Source organism: Spermophilus citellus (genome assembly GCF_964194105.1).
Source record: "Spermophilus citellus genome assembly, chromosome: 18".
NCBI lineage: Eukaryota > Metazoa > Chordata > Mammalia > Rodentia > Sciuridae > Spermophilus > Spermophilus citellus.
This window is the reverse complement of record NC_138200.1, coordinates 56,774,003-56,797,459: the sequence shown is the minus strand read 5'-3', so window position 1 is coordinate 56,797,459 and position 23,457 is coordinate 56,774,003. Positions and strand designations below refer to the sequence as shown.

The window sequence follows — 23,457 nt, the reverse complement described above, 5'->3', positions numbered from 1 at the left end:
CGCCCTGGGCAAACTCTGTGGCTTTAGAAGCTGCACTCTGTATTTCCCTTTGGGGCTCCCTGTGGGCTCACCCCTGTCCCCAAAGGTCAACTTTCCCTTCTGTCTCCTGGGTTCCCTCTCCCCTAGCGACCTGCTTTTGATTCTCACCTCCTTCCTTGTGCTCCCCCTTGCACAAGGGGAGTTCACCTAACACTCATTAGCACATGTTAATAAGCACCAATTCATGTCTCAGTCACTCTGTGGGAGGAAAGGGAGAGGGAGGGATGGTGCTGTCCCTCTGAGAGTAAGGGGGCTGCAAGGCCAGCACAGATCATCAGTGAGGATGGGAGGGAACCCCCTTCCCTGTTTGGGGAGTCCTATCTGCCCTCTGCAGGATGTGCGGTCAATAGCTGCCTCTATCTTGTCTGAGACCAGTTCAGAGCATCACTAGGTCAGAGCTGGACCTTTTCCCTACGGGTACCTAGGCAGACCCCCCCCCCACATGGCCATAGGTGGGCATGGTTAAAAAGTAGTCCCATAGGGTATAGTTCTGCCATCCCCCTGGACAAATGTCTGAAAGTCCCAGAGCATGTCCAGGCCAAGGCAGGTAACGGGAATGGAAGGAGGTACCCAGAGGAGGGACAGACCAGGCCCCAGAGACAGTGAAAGCCCCTCCCCACTCCCTGAACCCTCTCTGGGCCTTGCAAGTACCAGCTGTCTCCCCGTAATGCCTTGAGAACTCTGCCCTTCTGCAAGTCTGGACCCCCCTCCAAGGGGTTAGGGGTGTGAGAAGAGTTCTGGTTCAAATTCTAGATCTGTCACTTATTTGCTGGGCACATTATTTAATCATCTGAAGCTTCAAGTTCTTCATCAGAAAAGTGGACCCTGCTCTTCCTGCGGGAAAGCATCAGGTGAGAGGGAGCGTCAGAGAGACCTAGCGAACTCCAAAGTTTGCAGAATATTTGATCCAATTTGTGTCAGTATTACTATGTGTCGTGATTGTTACTACTGTTATTATTGTTGTTGCCACTGTTAGCAATAATTGGTGGTTGTACACAAGACAGTCAGAGAGGGGGAAAGCAAGTGCAGCCTCTGCCCATTTCCTCTGCAAGAGCTCTGGGCGTCCCTGGCCAGCGCCAAGGGTCTCAGCGCAGACTGCGGCCACAGGGAGCCAGGGCGACCCGCCCTGCCCGGCCACCCCCGCCGCGCCGCGCCCCTGAACGATTCCCTGAGCCCGCGCGCCCCCTGCTGGCGGCCAGGCGTGGCGCAGCTCAGGACCGCATATAAAGGCAGCGTGGCGCGCAGCACCAGCGCGAGTGCCCGAGCCCAGCCGCGCAGAGCCACAGCGCTGTGCTGCCTGAGGTCTCCGCGAGCGGCTCGCCATGGCTAGCCCGCAGCAGCAGCCCCCTTACCTGCACCTGGCGGAGCTGACAGCGACCCAATTCCTGGAAATCTGGAAGCACTTTGACGCAGACGGTCAGTAAGAGCTCCCAACTTCTGATGCCTCTTAGTCCCCCGGGGACCTGCGGTGGAAGGGCAGGGGCCATGGATCAGTGCGGGCAGTGTGCGTTTCCCCCTAGGGCTGCTGGGATCCGGGTTTCGAGTCTAGGAGACATTCAGATGCTTTGGAGACAGCTGTCAGTAACTTTTCCTCCCTGACCGAGGTGGACACAGAGCCCACCGCTTTTGCATTCTCATTCCGGGCAACTTGGAGCTTCCCAGAGAGGCGGTCTGGGCAGGAAAAGGCACCCCATGATTCCCCCTGCCATCTTCCCCACCTTTCCCTTAAAGATAACTTCTTGCTTCCAACTGCTGTGGCCACAGGTCTCAAAAGCCCACTCATTTCTTCCCTCTGTTCCCCTGTCTGAGTGCTGCTAGCCCCATCACCATTCTGGAAGCTGGGGCAATCGGGGCATCCTGAAGGGAAAGCCTCGGCTCCCTCAGCCTCGTTGGCCAGGACCAGCAGTGGAGAATGGCACCTGGGCCTCTTAGCACCCACCTGGGCTTCTTTTGTCTATTTTCCAGCCCCATGGCTGGATTTCCCAATCAGAGCTGCAGTGGGTGTGTTGGAACAGGATTAGGGTGCCAGCCTCCCTATTCTCTCATGATGATAATTCTGGGCTTTTGTTGACTCTATCTCTGGATGTGGGCAGACTTATAATCTTAAACTGTGTAGTCTTGATGTTGACCAACCCAAAAAGTGCGGTCCAGACCAAATGGCCTTTGGAGATGGTTCCTAGCACTTGGGACTCCAAGCATCTATGGTGGTCTGATTCAGGCATACAGGGAAGCCCCACCATAGAGGCTTCTGATGTCACTGGAGACTTTTTCTCCATCACTTCAAAATAAATAAGCCATCTGATTTCCTTTCCAAGGTCCTGGCATCCAACATGTGCTGGCATCTCAGACCCGTTGGCAGGGTGGTGGCTCAGGGTGTTTATCCTGGGATTGAGAGCGAGGGGGATGGGAGGCACTACCAGGTGGTGGCTCACTCAGTTCTTCCCTCCTCCCTGCTTCACCTCGGCAGAGTGTGGAGGTAGCTAAACAGAGATCCTCTGCTCAGAGTGCTGTGGGGAGGCAAGGGTTAATGTCTAGGGACTTAATGGGTGAAGTTTTGTTTCCTTGGAGGCAATAAAAAAGTGGAAGTAGAGAACTGGGCATCTGGCTACCTGGGTAGGACGGTGAACTGTCTGTGAATTTCTGCAGGAGGAGGTATATTGTTCAATCTGAAAAATGGGGCTAAGGAGAGGTTGTATTTCCATAAAACTTGGTGAAAAGAACTGTAGTAAGATTGCAGCCTCAGTATTCCACATGGCATGTATGTCTTCTAAGGATGCTCCTGCCCGTTTATCTGGTTTATCTGCACCAGAGACTTGCATGATTCAAGGAAAGTTACCAAACAGCCAAGGTTATACCACTGGCCTCCTAGATGAGTCAGCTATAAACAGAGGACTCCACAATTCTACTTTCCCCATTCTGCATGGGGAAACCAGTAGCCCTCTCAGTAATCATGCAAAGCCTTGAGCTGATGAACAATCTGAAATATTGTACTTTTCAAAACATTTGCACCCTATTTGAGTCCCGCTGTGAAGCTGTTGGGCAGATTCCCCTCCTACAGATGAGAGAGAGAAAGAAGGCCTGACCTGGGCCAGGTTGGGTAGCAAGTTAGTGGTGCTGGTGCCTGGCCAGTCTTGTTTCCCCACCCAGGTGGGAGTCTGGACACCTGCTGGAGTTGGAAGAGGGGATTTTTCTGTGATGACAGATGCAAATCTCCCTCCCATTTGCCCACAGAAGAGCCCCCAACTTAGCCTCAGAGGCAATGGGCACTTCCTTTTATCCTAGAAAGGGGTCCTTGGCTTGACTGGAGCACCCTGGATCAATGGAGGAGGAAAACAAAGAGGGTTAAGGTGGCAGAGGTGGAATCAAGGTGGTATGGAAATGCACATACAGCCAAACTGGGATTCCACTGAAGGCTCCAGAGGTAGCTTTGGGGCCACCTTGTTCTGTACCTTCACTTCTGACCTTCTCTGTGCCCATCCCTCCCCTCCTAAATACCTCCAGGCTACAGGTGAGTCCAACAGCTTACCAGGTGAGGTGCCTGGGCCCTCTCTGGCCAACTCTGGCTTCTGTTTGCAACATAGGCTTTCTTCCCAACTCAAAGAGTTTTAGTGCTCACTGCCTTAAAGACCTCTGGAAGGACCCTCCTTTGCAGCTCACCAGGTCCCTGGAGTGAGCTCACTGGAGCCCAGTTAATCACAGCCACCAGGGAGTGAGCCACCTTCCCACACCTTCTGGACGCTCTGCTAAACAAAGACAAGGAGATCTTAAGAAATAGCTGGATCCCAGGGAGAGTGGGTTTGGGGGGTAGGAGGCACTGACCCTTACTCAGCCTGTTCTAAAACAGAGGAAGAAACTCATCCTAGTGTCCTTGCCCAGAGAGATTGTTTTCAAAATTACCATTAGCCTTGTGGTGGAGGAAAAAAAAAAAAAGAGCAGGTATTTGGAGAGTGGAGAGTCGGGACTCAGAGAAGCAAAACTTCCTCACAAGATCACACAGCAAAGCAGGAAGGGGCAGGGGACCTGGTTGCCTAGTCTCATGTACCACCCATGACTCCTCCTCAGTGGTTACCAAAGCTAGGCACTGGGAGGGTTCAGCTGTTATCACTTGAAGTCAACATCAGGGGTTAGGAAGGTACAACCAACCACCCTATGAGCCAGGTGGGGTCTAGGGCTCTTCTACATGTCACCTCCATGGTGGGGGACCCCCCCACATGTCTGAAGCCATTGTTCTGTTGTTTCCTGGTCATTCTTTGCTACAAGACCCAGGCAGCTGAGAGATACACAGGTTAGAATTGACATGCCCTCTCTGTGTGGTTCTGACTGAGGCCACCATTCCATGCTGGTCAAGTTGTGACTCCAGAAAGAAATGCCGTAATCCTTGCTATCCCTCTAGAAGCAATAAGGAGTGTGGGGAGAAGATGAGTCCTTTCCTAGAGGCAAGTGGACATCCACAGGACCAAGTACGGAACCCCACTCCCTCCAAGAATCTACCCTACATGGTTAAAATAGCTAGCCTATGCATGCAAAATAGTATGTGAATGAGGGGACCCATTCACAAGTTCTTCAAAATACTGAAGGTTTGGGGGGAGGAGAATCAGAAAAGTAAATGATGACCATCTCTACGGTGGACTCTTATGCAACCAAAAATACTAATGTGGAGCTTTTGTGCTGCCATGGAAAGGGATACCCAAGATGTTTGTTTGTTTAACTATAGCAGGAGGATCATAAGTTCAAAGCCAGCCTCAGCAACTTATGAGCCCTGAGAAACTCTGAGACCCTAAAATTTAAAAACAAAAAAATGAACTGAGGATATGGCACAGTGGTTAAGCAATATCTGGTACAAAAACAAACAAACAAAAAAAACCCTATAGAAGAATACTTTCATGAGGGCATTTTTTTTTCTGGTGGTGCTGGGGATTGAACCCAGGGCCTTGTGCATGTGAGGCAAGCACTCTACCAACTGAGCTCTATCCCCAGCCCCATGAGGCCATTTTTATTGTTAATGACATAAGTACATTGGAGAATATTTGGGGAGGGGGGAAAATACCAAACAATAGTGGTTCTCTCTGAAGAGATGAGATCAAATTAAAATAAATAACTTTCTAAGTTAATTTCTGTAACATTTGAAAATTTCACGAGGGCGTGTTTTCTTATACAGACAGGAAAACAATAAAGAGGTAAAAAGAAGACAATTTTCTGGACACTTCCCTAAAAGAACATATACACACACCTTCCAGACTCTTATGGGCTTTTTCCACCGCCAAGTGGCCCCTGTGAGGCAGGGGTTCTCTCAAAACCTCTCATGGGGACTTAGCCTGGTTCTTTATCTGAAGGTCCTCTGAGCCCCTTGCTCTGCAGGACTTTGGAAATTAGGAAGGACCATGCAGAGCTGAGGAGTGCTGCCCTGTCTCTTCTCCTCTTCCTCCAAGCCCAGAGGTCCTAACAGAAGTGCCCTGAAAACCACACACCTCCAAGGACCACCAGCCAGAACCCAGTATCCAGATCAGCCCACCCAGGGTGCTGGTCACTGCTCCTTTTTGTTCCCGTAGGGGAAAAGGGAAGGGAAACTGGAACAGCAGCACCTCTCAGAGGTGGGGGGAGGTCTGGACAACGGGTTTTGGGTAAGACAAGTGAGACTCCTGACATACAACCAGGGAAGGCTCGCCACAAAGGATTGCAAGATACAGAGCAGATATTAAGTATTTACGCAAATACAATATTCACAAGGTAAGTTAACTATAATTCATAAGAGAGTCACGGGATTTATAAAAACAGCTATGCCATTAAAGTCAGTGGGGGCTGGGAACCAAGACTAAAATCATCTGACAGAGGCTTTCTTCTTATGCTGTTGGGAATCTCTGGGGTCTCTCGACATCTCGGCCCAGCATAATGGGAGGCTCTGAGGCTCTTTAGAAGAACCTCCTGCCCCGACCCCTGGGGTAGTCCTGGAGCCACGTCCTCACCCATCTTTGCTTTCACCCCCCCAGTTTCCAATCCGTCCACTAACTGTGCCCTTTGGTGTGGGGCATCCACGATGTGCCAGCTCTGCCCTCTGCATGGCCCTGCCTCTCAGACTGTGACTGCACCAGCCAGGGAGAGGTGCTGAGTCTGTCCCCAGTGAAGTGGCCCAGGGGACAGGTTTTCACAAACAAGACATTTCAGCCTGCCTTGCCTGGGCAGCCACCCGCCGGCTCACATCCCTGCCCAACTCTTCTTGTTTATTCCCCTTCCATCTTTGAGGCTTTTGCTAGCTGAGCCCTCGGGGAGGTTTCCAGGGCTCAGGAGACCCCTCGGGGAAATCTTCTCCAATACCTAGGGAGCCCGAATTAATAGAGCAGGCACCAGGCTCTTCAAGGAACAGAGCCTCCCCGGGCAGCCCGGCTGGCGTGGCTCCTGGCAGATTGCATCAGATGCCCTCCTTCACCGAGCCAGCCCCATCTGGGGCCTCCAGCTCCGGCCTTCTCCCCCTCCACTTTGGCTTTCTGCTGCCTCCTCCCTCACCCAATCTGCCCCATCCTCTGGTCTCCTCCATGCCTGGGGCTCAGCCCAGCATTCAGCAGCCTGCTGTCCACAGGTTCAGGGGACACAGCCCAGCTCCAGAGTCACACTCCAGAAGCAGCAGAGCCCAGGAACAGACTGAAATCCAAGGGTCCAAACATTCATCCAGTAGCGGTTGCCCTGGGACTTGTTCTTCCAGAAGCTACTGGGAGATAGGGGTGTGCTCACACGTGCACATACACGTGCACATATGTGTAATTAACAGAGAGAAAACCCCAGACAAATACAGACATGGAGAGAGCTTATGGCCAGGCTGAACAGAAGGCAAAGAGGCTGGTCTGGGCTCTCAGTTAGCCCTATGACCAAACTCCTTCCCCCTCCAAGTTCCCTTTATAAGGTGGGATTGTTGATGCCCATCTGTTTACCTGGCAGGGTTGTGAAGAAGACCAGGTGAGGTGGGAAGCGGAAAGCTTTGTTTGGTGTGCCTTAGGGAAAGTAATTATAATACTGGGAGTCGATTTCTTGACTCAAAAGGTGGGATTTGACTATTCCAAAGAATGTTCAGGTGGAGGCTGGGGCTGTGGCTCAGCTGTAGAGCACTTGCCTAACACGTGCGAAGTGCTGGGTTCATTCCTCAGCACCACATAAAAATAAATAAATAAAGATATTGTGTCTAACTACAGGTAAAAATATATATACTTTTTAAAAAAAGAATGTTCAGGCTGGAAGTTATGGGGATATTAGCTTTTCAATCAATTTGAACTTGGTTGTCTGTGCAGCCAACAAGTGACCTGACCTCAAGGATGCTTTGATACCGTGTAACTAGGAAGTGCAAAACCGTGTAACTTCCCTCCTCCCACCTCCCTGCCCTACACATTCTGGGGTACTTAGCAGATTGGTGAGCTAGAAGAGACTGGCCACAACATCCAGGCCATGCATTCGCAAACCTAACATGCAGTAGGGCTCCGTAAAATACAGGTCTCAGAGCCTCCATGGCCCCCAGAGAGATTCAATAGGTCATGGGTGGGGCCTAATGATGTTCCATTTCTCACAAATTCTCAAGTGACCCCTATGCTGCCTGTCTAGACCACAATTTGAGAACTGTAAACATCTCAGATGTTAGCATGTTAAAGAATCACCTGAGCCAGGTAATAAAACAGATTGCTGAACATCACTGCTCTGGGGAAGAGGAGTCCGATTCAGAAGGTATAGGGAGGGGCCTTGGGCTCTGCATCTCTAACTGGCTCTCGAGTAATTCTCATGTTACTGGTCCACAGACCACACTTGAACAGCAAGCCCTTAGGCATTACTCTAAAATTATCAAATTAGAATCTCCATTTTAATAAGATCCCCAGATAATTTTTCAGCACCTTACAGGTGAGGCCTGCTGCTGCACAGGAGTTCTTAACCTTCGCTGCACATTGGAATCACCCGGAGAGCTTGGAAAACACCCCACACCACCAATTAAGTCAGAAGGTCTGGGGAGGGGCAGGCAATGGTGTAAACCCTTCCCAGGTGATTCTGGGAACCAGCCTGGGCTGAGAACCGGTACTCTGATGAAAGCAGTTCTGCTGGAACCTTCTGGGCTGAAGGGTTTTCAGAAGACGATTAGAGGAGACAGCATATACACACACCTTTGGTTCAAGGAAGGTTTTACAATTTCTAAAATGCTTTCACAACATCCTGTTGTGTGGCTCTTATGATTACTCTATAGAGAGGACATGAGCAGTTATGCCCACTGTAGAGATAAAGAAAACAAGGGGTATTAACTTGCTGAACGTGGACAGGCACAGAGCTGGTGGCAGAATTAGACTTCCTATTCAGGAACCTCTTACCTGTTCAACTCTTAGAAAATCTGCATATACGAACTTCAGGGAGAAACAAGCAAACCCTTATAGGGTGGAGCCTCCTTTGGAAAGTCAAGGCTTTCCAAAGTAAAGAAGTGTTGTCCCCCTCTAGATGGGGGAAACTGAGGCACATGATGGTGAAGAATGGAAGCAAGAGGTAGGTTCAGAAAAGACGCAGGGTCCCAGGCTCCCACCCTGCCCCCTCCCCCTCGTGTTCACTTGATGCGGTTTGATAAGGAGGTTAGGAGTGCTGGTTACTATGGTAACCACATCTTTATCAATGCTCATCCTTGTGAGATTTGCTTGGTGGCCAGTCACCCCACACACCCCCCCCATAAGAGGTCCCAGAAAAACCAGAAAAGGTTGTGCCAAACCGTATTTCCATCCCTTGGCTGGGGCACACGGAAACCGGGGACTGCAGGCGCCTGGTCCCAGCTTGGAGCGAGGGGCTCATCTGGAACCTTCTGCTGCAGGGGCTTCTTTCTGCCATGCCACCAACCCAGCCCCTGGTCCCCTCACCCTGCCTCTAAGTTCGCTCCTCACCTTTCCTTCCCTCTTCCCAGGGCCTGGGGCTGCTCAGAGAGGACTGCACTGGCCCGATCTGCCCAAGCAGGCCTGGGAGTCACCTCTGGGACATCACCAGCCTTCACTGCACTCCACATGCTCTCAAGTACCAGGTGTAAAACCCTTTCCTTGCTGAGGGTCGGCCTTTCTGCCACCCCATCCAGTCAGAAAAAAAGCTTCAGGATGGCAGGACCACTCTGGCTTGCCTTTGCCCTTCCAGCACCTCGAATACGGCCTGCACAAACGCATGCTCCATAGATGCTGAGTAAGGATTGAAGGAAGGAAGGAAGGAAGCCCCAAGCAGGAATTAGGACACTCCAGTTCTGGTCCTGCCTCACTGTGTGATCCTGAGCAAGTTACGTACCTCCTCTGTGCCTCGGTTTCTTCTGTCACCAGGAAGATGCTGTGGTGTGAAGGCAGGGACACCTCTGTACATCCCCATGGTCCCCATGGCAACCCACACAGGCCATACACATAGTCAGGCCTCACATTGTCTGCTTGAAGCAAAGAAGGAAGTCAAAAGTGCTCTGAAAAATGAAAGACTGTTTCCATACCGGGGTTGTGGGCATTCAGAAGTGTCCTGCGGTACTTTGTCGCACTGGCTGCTGGAGTTCCTTGAGGTCATTGAACCTCCTCCCAGCCTTCAAAGGAGATGGAGTAAAAATAAATGCTTATTGTAAGTTGTAACAAGGTCCAGAAAACCCCTGAGGAGAAGGTGACTTCTCTTGGTCTGTGCCTTTCTACTTTTCTCTTTGGGGGTGGAATTGGTCAGAAGAGCCCGATCTGCCTCCTTCGGCCCCTGCCAATCTTCCCAGCCTGAAGCAAGCGGCCCAAGGCCAAGCCTTCCCTGAGCCAGTGGCTGGCTGAGACTCCAGCCGCAATGGCGATGGCTGCAGGCGTTCTTGAGGCTCACTTTGGGCCAGCAATTTAGGCTGTTGTTTATTATGGTCCCACTGAATCTTCACAGCAGCCATATGAGCCATATTTTATAATTAAAGAAACTGAGGTATGATAGAGGTAGGAGAAGAACAAGAGACCTTGACAGGAAGGCCCAGGAACTTTGCCAACCCTTGACATAGTAGGTGAAGGGGCTGGAGGAGAAACAGCAGAGCATCGAGTATGAGGGAGTAGCTAGAAGGAGGGGCAGCCCCACAGAGCAGCATGACACATTGCAGGGGGTAGTACCAGGGATTGAACTCAGTGGCACTTGAAAACTGAGTCACATCCCCAGCCCAAAATTTGTATTTTATTTAGAGACAGGGTCCCACTGACTTGTTCAGCGCCTTGCTGTTGCTGAGGCTGGCTTTGAACTTGTGATCCTCCTGTCTCAGCCTCACGAGCCCCTGAGATTACAGGCGTGTGCCACCGTGCCCAGAAGCATGACCCATTTTGTCGGCTCTGAAGAGCACCTCCAGATACACTCCCCAAACTGACACACCCTCACCCACGTGGCTCAGGGTCCAGGTCCTGTGGCCTCTGCTTCATTGACACATTTTTGGTGCCAGCTCCAAGCCCCCTGCACCTCCCATCACAGCCTCAGGCTTCTGGAAGCTGCAGATGGACCCAGAGCCCAGCTCAGCTTTCTACCTCCCTGTCTGACTCTGCAAAGCCTTGGAGAACAAGGAAACGACTTGGCCCTCTCAGTCCGGAGGAAGCTGCACCAAAGCTATGGGAGAAAGGCCTGGTCACTGCAGGGAGTGACCAAGGACCAAGTGACTTCTTCCTCCAGCCCAGCAGCAGCACACCATCAACTGGATGGCTGCCCCTTTGCTCAGAAAGCCCCTTTCCCTCCCCTTCCTTTCTCCCTCCCCAACTCTGGCAGGCCTCATAGGCCATTAAGCTATTACCCTTTTGTGAAATTCCAACTTTCCCAAAAATTTCTGCAGAGGAAGAAAGATAACCACCCAGTCCTGGGAGGGGACTCAAGTCTTTCCCTCCATACATTGTAATCAGACAAAAATGCATAATTTATCTCATATAACATGTCATACAGTGTTTACTGTAGCATTTTCACTAGAGGGTGCCTCTGTTATTTATTTGGAATTTAAGTTCTTAGGTGGCACTAGGAGGAGAGGGTGGGCCTAACCTCCCACCCCATCCAGAGGGCAGGATGAATGCCTTCAGTTAGGTTATTTTTTTGTTATGTCTACAATTCCAATCTCTCTTGAAGAAGTAGACCACCCCTTTTCTGTTCAGGTTGAAACTCGTCTGTGGGAACCTTGCTCACTGGCTTTCAATCAGATTTGGAACTTGACTTAATCCAGTGGTTTCCTAACTTTGCTGCCCATGAAAATCATCTAGGAGTTAAAAAAAAAAATCATAATGCTTAGTTCACACCCCAAGCCAATTACATCAGAATGTCTGGAGGTGAGAGTCAGACACTATGTTTTTTTAAAGATCCCCAGGAGATTCCAATCTGCAGTAGTAGTGCCTGGGAAGGCTTGTTTTAGCCCTGATTTCCCTCCCACAAATGCCTCCACTCCAACATAGCACACTAACCATGGCCATGATCCCTGGTGTCTGGGCCATCTGGGCTCAAGGTGTAAGACCCGACAGGACCTCTCACCACTTGTGATCTTCTGGCAAGTCAGGTTTTGACCTTGCTGCCTGGTTCTGATCAGTTTGCTTCTTCCTCAGGTTCATTCCCATCTTGCACACAGGTTCTGGTAATTGAATTCAAGCAATACTAACATTTTTGCACACACATAATGGACTGTGTGATTTACATATGAAATCCCATTTCGTGATAATAATCCATCCTGCAGATGAGATGGGTTCAATAATTTCCTTTCACCATGTCCTTCTGTATCCATTTCTGAGGACTTTCATAAAAAGGACCACAAACTAGATGACCTACACCACGGAAATGTGTCCTCTCACAGTTCTGGAGGCTGGAGGTCTGAAATTGATGTGTGTGTCTGCAGGGCTAGTTCCTGCTAGGGACCCTGAGGGAGGACCATTGTAAGTCTCTCTCCCAGCCTCTGATTTGTTGGCTATCAGCTGCTTTTCTTGGCTTGTAGACGCAGAATTTAAATCTCTGCCTCCATTGTCACATGACCCTCTTCCCTGTGTCTGTGTGTCTTCACATGGCCTTCTTATAAGGATGCCAGTTGCTGGGCTTAGAGCCCACCCTAGCCCAGCTTGGTCTCATGATAACTAGTGACATCTGCAAAGAGCCTACTTTCAAATAAAATCACATTCTGAGATTCCAGGTAAAGGTGGATTCTGGGAGAACACCCTTCAACTCTGTATACCTTTCCAATCCTTGGGACCTGACTTCTGCCTCCAACCAGAGCCCTCTACCTGCTAACAAACCCTGATGCAAATGACTGACTCCCACTGAGCCCCCTCGTGCTTTCCCTGAAGGTCATGGACTGAGGTGGCAGCTCCCAGCTTCCATCCACTTCTGCCAGCTTGGGTCAGATGCTAGTTTCCCCAGTGTTCTCTGGCTGAATATCCCAAGGACCCCTGTCAATCTCTGCATGGAAATGCCCTGAGGGCAGAACCCATATCCCTCACACTGCTGGCTAAGACCCCTGTTGGGGGATTGGTGGGGAGAAGTTCTACAGGAATCCCCCCGCTTTCCTGCCGCACTCCTGCTATACCAACACCCCCCCCCTTTAGTCTTACTATTTAGCTGAAGGCACTTATTTTTTTATTTTTTTCTGTCTTTACAGGAAATGGATATATTGAAGGTAAAGAGCTAGAAAACTTTTTCCAAGAGTTGGAGAAGGCAAGAAAAGGCTCTGGCATGGTAAGCCCAGCCCCTTTCCCATCATTTCAGGTTGTCTATACCCTGACCCATGTGGCCTTGAACATGGTCTGCTACTGTGGCATCTAGCCTTGACGCTTCCAGTTTTTCTTTTATCCATAAGGATAAAAAGAAAAATTATTAGAACACTCCCTAAGAGCACCTTATCTCCATATCTTGGATGTCTGGGATTGAGAGGTGACATAATTAACCCCGGGTCAATATTCCCCCCAAAACTACATAGCTGTATTTCTGTGTATGCATATTTTTTTTCCTAGGGTCAGAGTCCACAGCCTCCCTAAGATGCTTCAGAGGGGTAAGGACTTGAGACTGGATGCTCAGGGGTCTTCAGTGTCTGCATTCTAGACCAGTTTCTCAGTCTCAGCACTATTGATATTTGAGGCTAGTTTTGTTGCAGGGGTGTCCTATGTGTTGTAGGATGTCCAGCAGTATGCCTAGTTCTACCCAGGGGATGCCAGTAGCACCCTCCTTGGAATTCCCCTAGGTGGGGACAGAAAGGTTCTCAGTAGAGAACCACCCTTGTAGACCAGCAGAGGCTGGGATCCTCAGCATGGAGGATTGTTCTGAAGCAGTTCTGGCCAGCCTTGTGCATGGAGGTGTCTTGAACTTCTGAGCCTGAACTCAAGAGACTCCAGATCACAGCCAGGCCCCTTTAGTCAAAGGAATGTCATTTCTGTGTGAAGGTCTGTGATAGTGAAAAGTTGAGGTAATTGGAATCAGGCTCTTGTGACTCCCATGACTGGTTCTGGAAAGATGGAGCCTACTCCCTCCCACCAGCTCCTTCAGGTCTTTTGAGGGTCTCCCTCCTCTCTCTGCTGCCCTGCCCACTGCTTATTCACGACTCTTCGGGAAGCAGTTCACAGATGAGTCACAATCACCCAGGAGCTCCTGGTTCAAAGCTGAGCAGAGCACCCCAGTGAGAAGAGCAACCCTGGGCTTACAGGGTTGGAGATGATTCATGGGCTGGTTTATCAATAGTTGTCTCATCGACCCTCATTACTACAATAATGAAGCTTGGATTACAGAAATCAGGGCTTCAAAACTGACACCAGAATCATGGACTAGGCAGAGGAATGTGTTTTAATGGAACGTTTCAAATCTGAAATTCTTCTCTTAGTCATTCCCTTCATCAGATGGCACCAGGGTGATTTTCAAGTCTGCCAACAACAATCCCAATTGCTGTCACCCATGACTGAGTCTCAGAACAATTTGTTAAATGGTAAGAAGACTATCAGTCCTGGAAGCAGGAGTCATGAGTTCAAATTCTGGCTATCCTTAACTGGTTGACCTTGAGAGAAGTCATTTCTTAGAGTCTAAGAAGGAGAGTCCACTAACCTCAAAGGGGCCATGGTAAAACTCAAAAGGTTTGACCACATTTGTGATAAATATATGACATCACACCATGCACAGGTGTAAATATAAATAAATAAATATTGGCCAACACATAAAGATTGGCAAATTGAGACTAGTTCCAAAGGTAAAGTTGGTAGAAGGGATTTAGAAAAGGTCCTTGGGATGGGTAGAATTTCACTAGGAATCGTGAAACCCAGGAAATCAACAGATAAGTGAAGCAAAGGCATCAGGTGCCCACTGTGGATTCATTACTGATAGGGATGAGGAAGATCTCTTTGGTGCAAATAATCCACAGCATCCCAAACTAGGGGAAGATGTAAAAGCTTCAGGACAGTCTTACATTTTTTTAAAATATTTTTCTTTAGCTGTTGATGGATCTTTATTTTATTTATTTATATGCAGTGCTGAGAATCGAACCCAGTGCCTCACACATGCTAGGTGAGCACTCTACCACTGAGCCACAACCCCAGCCCAAGATAGCCTTATATTAAAGACAGAAAGTAATGGACTAAAGGAACTTAAGTTGTTTTTCTTCAGTCAGAATAATTGAGTGCACTATTTAAATTGTCCCTCACCATGTAATGACATCTCATATTCCTCCTAGCATAAAACCAGAGTAAGAAATATTGTGGAATTGCTAGTTAGTCTTCAAAGAGAGAAATGAACAATGAAATATTTGGTGGTGGGGCACTGGATTAACTTAGGTTCTATTACAACCTGTCTCGGTAAAACGTTGGAGCCTCCAAAAATATATGAAAATATGTTCAACAACATTAGCAATTAGGGAAATGCAAATCAAAAGTACGCTTGGATTTCATGTCATACTAGTCATAATGGCAAACCATCAAGAATACAAGTGATAATAAATGCTGGAGAAGATGTAAAGGAAAAGGAACACTTTTACACCTGTTGGTGAGATTATAAATTGGTACAACCACTATGGAAATCAGCACGGAGGTTCCTCAAAAGGCTAGGCATGGAACCACCATATGACCCAGCCATAGCACTCCTTGGTATTTATCCTTAAAAACTCAAGTCATCTTACTACAGTGATAAGTGCATACCTATATTTATAGCAGCACAATTCACAATAGTCAAATCTGGAACCAGCCTCTGTGTCCATCAATGGATGAGTAGATGAAGAAAACGTCACACACACACACACACACACACACACACACACACACACAATGAAGTTCTATTCAGTCATAAACAAAAATGAAATTATGTAATTTGCAGGAAATGGATGGAACCTAAGACCATTATGGTAAGGAAAAAAAGCCAAACTCAGAAGGTCAAGGGTCGTATCATATGTTTTCTCTCATATGCAGAAGCTGGAGAGGAAAAAGGAAAAGAAAGGTTTAGGGGGCATCTCATGAAAATCAAAGGGAGATCAGTAAAATATAGGGAAAGGGACCAGAGGTTGAGAGGTGGGAAGGGAGAGGGAAGTGCTGGGGAGTGATATTGGCTAAATTATACTGTTATATCTTGTGCATGTACAAACATTATGTACAACTATAATGCGCCAATAAAAATGCAGGGAAATAAAATTTTAAAATGTTGGGGCCTCAGTTCTCCCATCTGACTAATGGAAAACGTCTAAACCCTTCTGATGGAGTTGTGGTTGAATCCATTTTGAAGGCAGTGAGGCACATTGAATAACCTGGTACAGAGCATGTGCTGTCCCACTTTGAAAATTATGAGACTGAGAACTGAATAAGAAACGACTTGATTGGGAGGGATCGTGACAAGGAAAAGGTCACGGCCCAGATTCCTCAGAGCACTGGCTGTACCAGCTCTGTGCCAGTCAGGACACAGGATGACTCCCAACACAGCTGCACTGAGATCCGCAGCTCCCATGTGAGGTGGCAGCAAAATCAGCCCTTGCTCTTTCCACAGATGTCAAAGAGTGACAACTTTGGGGAGAAGATGAAGGAGTTTATGCAGAAATATGACAAGAACTCGGATGGGAAAATCGAGATGGCGGAGGTGAGTGCAAGGTCCCAGCGAAGACTGTGTGGAAGGGCTGTCTGACCCCTGTGCCTCTCCTGGTCACATGCCTCCTGCCGGGCACCCAAATGAGGGAATAACAATATCCACCAATGAGGCCCTAAGGATATCCACCCTCAGCGCTTGGGGCTGACCAAAGAGAACAAGGGTAGCTGCCCCCTGCAGGAGAGCAGCCCTCAGACAAACCAGAGCTGACGCCCTTTACACATTTTCCACCCAGGGAAAGAGGAGACTCTACACATTCTCCAGGCCCAGCCAACGTGTGATGGGACCTGGGCCCTCAGGGTCAATGCACAAGTGTGGGACAAGCACAACTAAAGAGAGTAGGGAGAGGAAGACAGGTGAACAGGAGAGCTCATGCCCCACCCACCTCAAGGCATCCAAAGGCACAACTATGAAAGATTTATATAGATACTTAATTCACACATATATAAATTACACATATAAGCATATTTATATACTATGCATAGTTTGTATATTTACATGTGTTCATTCATCCATGCATACATACATATACATGCATATGCTTATATACAAACATGTCTGTCACATACTCAGTGATCAGTGTGCCGTTCATGGTCAAGGGGTCAGATGATGGTATGTGAATAAGGGCACAGCTCCCCCCAGGTAAATTGTTTCAGGTGCTGCTCTAGAGCCCGGTGTCCTAGAAGCCAAGTCTGGGACACCAGTTCAAGTGGATGTGATTCTTTGCAGAAGAACTCTTTTTAAGAGAAGGGAAGAAAGGGTGTCAGGAAAGGACAGAGAGGCGGCTAAGTGGGCAAGTGGTGCCTGCCAGAGCCAAACTTGCTACCTCATGGGGAGCTCTAGGGTGTGGATTGTGCCACAGAGTGGGTCCCACCTGGAGGCCACCATGTTGGTCAGTCCTTGGAAGCAAGCTGCCCCTTTGTGGGGAATGAGGAGCCCAGGAACCTCCCTGGGTGGGCAGTTCTGGTATGTCTGAGGGCTGCTCTCATGCAGGGGGCAGCTAGGAGCAGTGAGCTAGCCAACTTCAGGGCCGCCGAGGGATGGTGCTGCAGCCTACAGAGGAGCATGAGGTAGGCTGAGGCTGGGCTCTGGCAGACACCACCTGCCCACTTAGCCCCCTCACTGCCCTTTCCTGACGCACCAGGAGGGGCACCAGAACAGCTGCTGTGGACGTCTGTGCTGCAGTCAGAAAATCCTCAGTCACAAGGGCTTAAACCGGGATCAGCAGACTTTGTAAAAAATACAAATGATTGTAAATGCTTTAGGGTTTATGGTCCATGCAGCCTTTGTCCAAAACTCTCCAACTCTACCACAACCGAAAAGCAACCAAGAAAAGCTCCTAACGACAAAGGTCACGGGCAGGGTTGATGCTCTGAAAAGGAGGCCAGGGCTGCAGCTCTGCTTCTCTGCAGTTGTCTGCCTCCAAAACACCTTCCTCCTCAACTGGCAGCAAGATGGCTGCAGCAGATCCAGGTACCACCTCCAGATCCCACCACGTCCAGCAGAGAGGGCCCCTCTTGGGTGCAAAGAAACCTTTCCCAGTTCCCTCAGCAGTCCTCCCCTCACATTTTATTGGCCAGAACTGGGTCACAGGCCTAACCGTAAGCCAATCACAGGCAGAGGGAGTGGAATTATCACATTTATCTGACTTAGATGATTTGCTAGTGTCCAGAGGAGGCTGGGAGCAGCGGGGGAAGGCCAGTTGGTGGGCAGCTGGCAGTGTTTACTCATGAACGTATTTATAATTTTTGAGAATCAAATTGTTGAGGTATTATTTTACATACAATAACTGCATCCATTTAGAGTGTTAAAATTCTTGAGTTTAGATTTTAGACCATGAGCTCACCATCGCAGTGGATCAAGATACAGTCATTCTGTCACCCACAGATGTTCCTCCTATCTGAAGCAGGCCATCTCACCCCAGGCAACCACCAAACTGCCCGGCTCTGGGTGCTTGCATGTTAAAGGAGTGTCACTTTCTGTCTGTCCCATTGCTCCTATCTTAAGGATTGCAGTAACCCAGAAGCTCTTCTCAGAATAATCTTCTTCCCCTCTGAAGGGCAGCCAGTAAAAATGTGGCCTCCACACTTCCCCTCCACTGGCCCCTTCCATCCTTCCTATGGAAACTCTGCTTCCCTTCCTGAGGTCCCCCCTTAATGTTGGTGTCGCTCTGTGTGTCTCCAGCTGGCGCAGATCCTGCCAACCGAAGAGAATTTCCTCCTGTGCTTCAGACAGCACGTGGGCTCCAGCACTGAGTTTATGGAGGTGAGACTTTCTCTCCAGGTATTGGGATCAGCCTTCCTCCTGTGTTCAAAGCCAGGCCCACATTCATGCCCACGAAGGGTCCCTGGGAGATGCTAAACCCCTTAGAACTCTGCCCCTCAGGGTGTGGCCCATGACCTGGCCCGGCAGCATTAGTACCACCTGGGTGCTTGTCACAAAGGCAGACTCCCTGCACCGCTGAATCAGAGCTGACATTTGAACAAGATCCCCAGGTGGTGTGTGCCTGATAAAGTGTGGGGATCAAGATGAAAAGTTTGGGTCAAAGACAACTGGGGCATGCCATGTACCTGCATCTCCCCTTTGGGGATGTACGGTGGCATTTGCAAATGACATCAGACTGCAGTGAAGACTCTTGTTTCATTCAGCCTGGCTCCAGCTCATCCTACCACCACTACCCTTCCTGTTAGTCAGAGTGGAAGTCAGAGTTCCAGGGTTTGGAAAGGATAGACTTATGTGCCGGTCTAAAGCTGGAAACCCCCAGTGAGAACGCCAGATTCCAGTGCCTTCTGGATTTGATCTTTGACTGTGGTCTGGGCTCCAGCATCCCCCTTAAAAATGAGCATTGCCCCTTTGCAATAAAAATTGCACACAAAACTCAAATGTCTTTTGAATAACATTCAAGGATAGATGGAACCACATAAAACTGCTGATATTGACATGTAAAAATTGGAAGTTCTGGATGGTTCAATCCAAATTACTAATCCTGATATCCAGCTAATTACCAATTATTTTTTACCATTTTTCTGGGACTTCACACCCAAGCCATTCATAACGTATGTCTCTCAGAGTGAAATCCAACCTGTTCCCACCATGAAAACTATGTGTTCTGATACTTAACGACCATCTTCAACGAGACTCAGAGTTGCCATTCACTGGGTAAAATCCATTCCCAGTCACCAGGAATCCCTTCCCCCTGATTTACTGCTGAGAACAACAGCAGAGCCAGCCCAGAAACCCACACAGCAGCGACCTCCCCGCAAGGATACAAAGTCGGTGAGAAAGAACCAATTCTCAAGGCAGAAGAGTCATTTTTAAGAGCAGTTTGCCTAAGCATCAGATATGGATTTAATTTTATGGTTCTTTAAAGGATTCTCTCCAGTTTTTCTGAGATGGAAAGATCCCATAAGCTGGTAATTGACATTCTGGATTCTGTCTTGGTTGTTCTTTTGACTTTGGGGGAGATAAGTACAGCTTATTCTTCTAATGGGGGGGTCCTGTTTTTATAAGTGTCCATTTTTCTGTCCACAGAGAAGGGACTACTGTGTCTGACCCTTCCTTTCCCTGGACAGAAGTGGATAAAAATTGGCCTCTCCTTCATCTCTGGTCCGGATAGGGATGAGGTTAGCTTTCAGGGAGCAGAGATGTTTTTAGAGGCACAAAAAGCCTCTCTCCCCCACCTCCTCAAAATTATTAACATTTTATCTCTGCATGGTTGGCATGATTCCATATTCTTACACACTTTTATTCTTCTAAGCCCCAGCATAACTGTAGAACAAGCACCCTCCACCGCCACACCTCCTGGGACCCCACCTTCCTGCAGTACCAATCCCTTCTGGGGTATCCATTCTTTCTGTTTTTATCAGCCAGAAATAGGAAATGGTCCTTCCAGAGCCCCAAAAGCCTTGTGCTCTCGGCTCCTGACCCGCTGCTCAGCACAACATTTTGACTTCTAATTTTAGGGACACCTCAGGACTTCTTTGAGATTTCACAAAGCCCGGGTCTCTTGAACTCTTTTCCTTGAATGAGAAGAGAATAAGGACACCCTGATGGATGGACACCAGGCGCTGGCAGGGAAGAGAAGTCAGAGTGAGAGCCCACAGCCAGCTGTGGTGGGGGTGGGTCCGGGGAGGGAGGTCAGGCCTGCTGACAGGATCAGTCAGAGAAGCAGTCTGGGGATGCTCTGTTCTGTGGAGGATTGGGGTCCCCGCAGGTCACCTGCCTTTTCAGTATCTTGGAGTTTGTCTGCTTCATTTCTCAGTCAAGACTTCACTAAGGAGCTAAATCCTAATGCTCTAAATACCTGCAGGTGGTTGGTGAAGTCATACTTGGAAGGCTGCACATATCTCTTAGTGCCTTTTCAAGGGTGGGTTTTCTGGGCACAGGAAGACATGTTTTGGTGGAACCCGAGGTATTTTTTTCTTCAGAGAAAAAAACATTTGCCTAATCAAATACCATCTACCAAAGTTGTCTACAGCACATCAACTCTTTTGCTGGAATTTGCTCCTGTCTCCTAGCTTTGAAAAATTGGGACCAAATTTCCTGAGCCCTGGCGCTGATGCACCATGAAAATCACACCGTCTTGTTTGATGTAAAAGAAAGACTTTAAATTATCCATAAACTCTAACACTCCTGTCAATACAGGGAGGGTGTGTGGAGAAGTGGGGGAAGCCAGAGATAAAGTTCAGGAAACAGGATTGGTGCTTGATGGCTGTCAGAAAACCAAATCTAGCCAGTGTTCAGGTGTGCAATTTGGAGCCAAGAGGGGATAGAGGGAAGAAAAGTCAAGAGAACAAAACTTGAAAGAGAATCTAAGAAATAAGAAATCCAAGACACCAAAATAATCCCAAGATTTAGGGTAACAGAGCTCTCTGGGCCTCTTGGCCAGACATGGGTAGCACCTTCTGCCCTGAACCTCCACCTCAAGACATTCACTCTTCTCCACCAGAGGACTTCGGTAAAAGGCTGGGGTCTCAGTGCATGTGCATACAGGACCAGACTTTCCTAGGATATTGTGTTAGTCATCTATTGCTGCATAACAAATTATCCCCCAAAGCACCCTTAAATAAGCATTTATTATCTCACAGTTTCTATGTTGGGAAATTTAGGGACAACTTAGCTGGGTGGCTCTGGCCCAGAGTCTCTCACAAACTGCTGGTCAGGATGTCAGCTGTGCTGAAGTCCCCTGAAGACTTGACTGGGATTAGGAAATACGACATCTCCACAGTGGCTCCCTCACAGGACTGTTGGCAGGAAGGCTTGGTTACTTACTACTTGGGCCTTTCTATAGTGCTGAATAGCCTCATGACACTGCAGCTGGCTTCCTCCAGAGCAAGTGACCCAAGAGAGTGAGAGAAGGAAGCCGCCATACCTACCTTTTATGACCTAGTCCCAGAAGTCACACACTCTCTTATCTGCGATATTCTATTCATGACAGGTGAGTCACTCAATCCAGTCTACAGCCAAGGAAGGAGAACTAGGTTCTACCTTTGGAAGGGAGGGAAAGAATTTGTGAATATCTTAAGACCATGGCGACTGTGTGTCTCCTGCGTAATGTCTGTTCCTGCTCCAGTGGACAGAACAGAGAGGCATTCAAACCCATGTCACTGCTGCCTCTCTAAAGACTACACCAAAGTGAGACTCAGATCAGAACCCACAATCAGTGTGGGATGGGATCCATCCAGGGAGGCATCTGACTGGGCAGGCATTTGTCACATGCCCACTTGTGGACATGGGTCAACCTCCCTGAACCATATGGATTGACAGGGGGTTTCCTATTTTAAAAGGATGTTTTTAATCATAAGGTAGGGGAGTGACTTTAGTCATACAAAAGAAACTGATTATCAATTCTGCTTCACCATCAGATATGGCTGCCATGTGGGATGGAGGAGGGGGCACAGTGAAGAGTAACCTAAGCCCATTCCTTTTCTAACCAGGGGGCTCTTCCCCTTACTTCCAGCCTCCACCTGGTATGGGAAGCTTTCAGAGCAGAAAAAAGATACCCACGTGCCCAGAACAAAAATAAGATCCACTAGATCCCCATTCTAGACCTGGTAGAAGCCACTTGGTTTAACACCTTAGAAAACATCAACACCAGTGACAAGTTGATCCAAAAAAGGACCCGGTCCTGCATCAAGTTAGAGTAGGGTGACCTTGTTTAAGCAGTTTTCTCCTTCTCTGTGTGACCTTGACTCAGACACTTCCCCTCATTTCCTCCTTTGTAACTGGGCTAGACCATCCCTAGGTCCTCATTCTACTCCTTCAATAAGATCCTGCCTGGTCCATTAAGGAGAAATGGAAGGAGATATGTAGGTTTTGATACGGTCGTTATGAACAGGCTGACATTCCCCTTGCAGGCTTGGCGGAAGTATGACACCGACAGAAGTGGCTACATCGAAGCCAATGAGCTCAAGGTAGGATGAACCTTGGGGAAGGTATGGAGAATGTGGAGAATGAGCCAGAGGCTGGAGTGGCCATGGGTTTAAGGAACCTGGGAAGGGCGGGGATGTTGGACCAGTAGCATGGATTCATGGCCTGCTTAGGAGTACTTGAGCTTGGCACTGGATTGTTGGACTTGTTCAGAGAAGCCCTGTAAAATCAGTAATGTGAAGCTGTAGGGCCCCAGAGTTCAACCACCCCATGCTCCTCTCCACCCTTGCCCTTGAGGCAATTCCAGAAAGATTGGTCTTCTGCCATGTGGTGGAGGGTACATCCATCCCTGAATTCCTCTGGGCAACCACTGATCTTGGGGCACTGGTGAGCCCTGTGTGACAGAGCCAGTCTCTACCACCTATTGCATGGGAAAAGGTTGCAGCCAGAAGCTACCTCAGGTCTTTAAGTTCACTGCACAAGTGTTAAAGATCAAGAAATTACAAGGGACAAAAGCTACCTAACTAGTAGACCTCAAAGAACAATGTCAACTGTCTGAATGAGCACATAAGTAAATGAACGAGGGACTAGAATAGTGAGTCAAGCTCTGAGGAGGCCTTTTGTGTTCCAGGGATTCCTGTCGGACCTGCTGAAGAAGGCCAACCGGCCGTATGATGAACCCAAGCTCCAGGAATACACCCAAACCATAGTGAGTGAACAGAAGTGTCCCCCCTCCCAGGGGTGCAGGCCACTGGAGTCCTGGTGGGCAGGGTCTTTTGTTTGCTGGTTCTTCCAGCCTGGGTGAAGCAACTCACAGTGGCAGCTGTCAATAGGGATGTGAGTTCATGCCCCACACATCCTTCAAGATCCCCACTAAGCTGACTTCTGGGTCAGTGTGAGCTGGAGGGGTCGGGTGGGGGTAATCTGTTTCCCTGGCAAGCCCCGAGGATCATCCTGGAGAGGTTGGGCCTTTGGTGCTGGCTGGTATCCCTCCACCACCCCTCTCCCTGAGAAGGGGAG

At 48.9% G+C, this 23,457-nt stretch overlaps 1 protein-coding gene across 3 annotated transcripts in view; it reads left to right on the top strand.

Moving 5' to 3' along the window:
• Positions 1-1,361: 1,361 nt before the first annotated feature.
• Positions 1,362-23,457, top strand: part of CALB2 (calbindin 2) — a gene marked incomplete at its 5' end in the record, with an annotated part of 27,367 nt that continues 5,271 nt past the window's right edge. For 2 of the 3 annotated variants that reach the window (XM_081274698.1, XM_081274697.1), the window contains 6 exons: positions 1,362-1,455; positions 12,626-12,702; positions 15,973-16,062; positions 18,253-18,333; positions 22,425-22,481; positions 23,069-23,146. In XM_081274698.1, the coding sequence (XP_081130824.1) occupies positions 1,362-1,455; positions 12,626-12,702; positions 15,973-16,062; positions 18,253-18,333; positions 22,425-22,481; positions 23,069-23,146 (477 nt within the window). The remainder of the gene's footprint in view (positions 1,456-12,625; positions 12,703-15,972; positions 16,063-18,252; positions 18,334-22,424; positions 22,482-23,068; positions 23,147-23,457) is intronic. The other variant, XM_081274699.1, reaches the window with a different exon arrangement.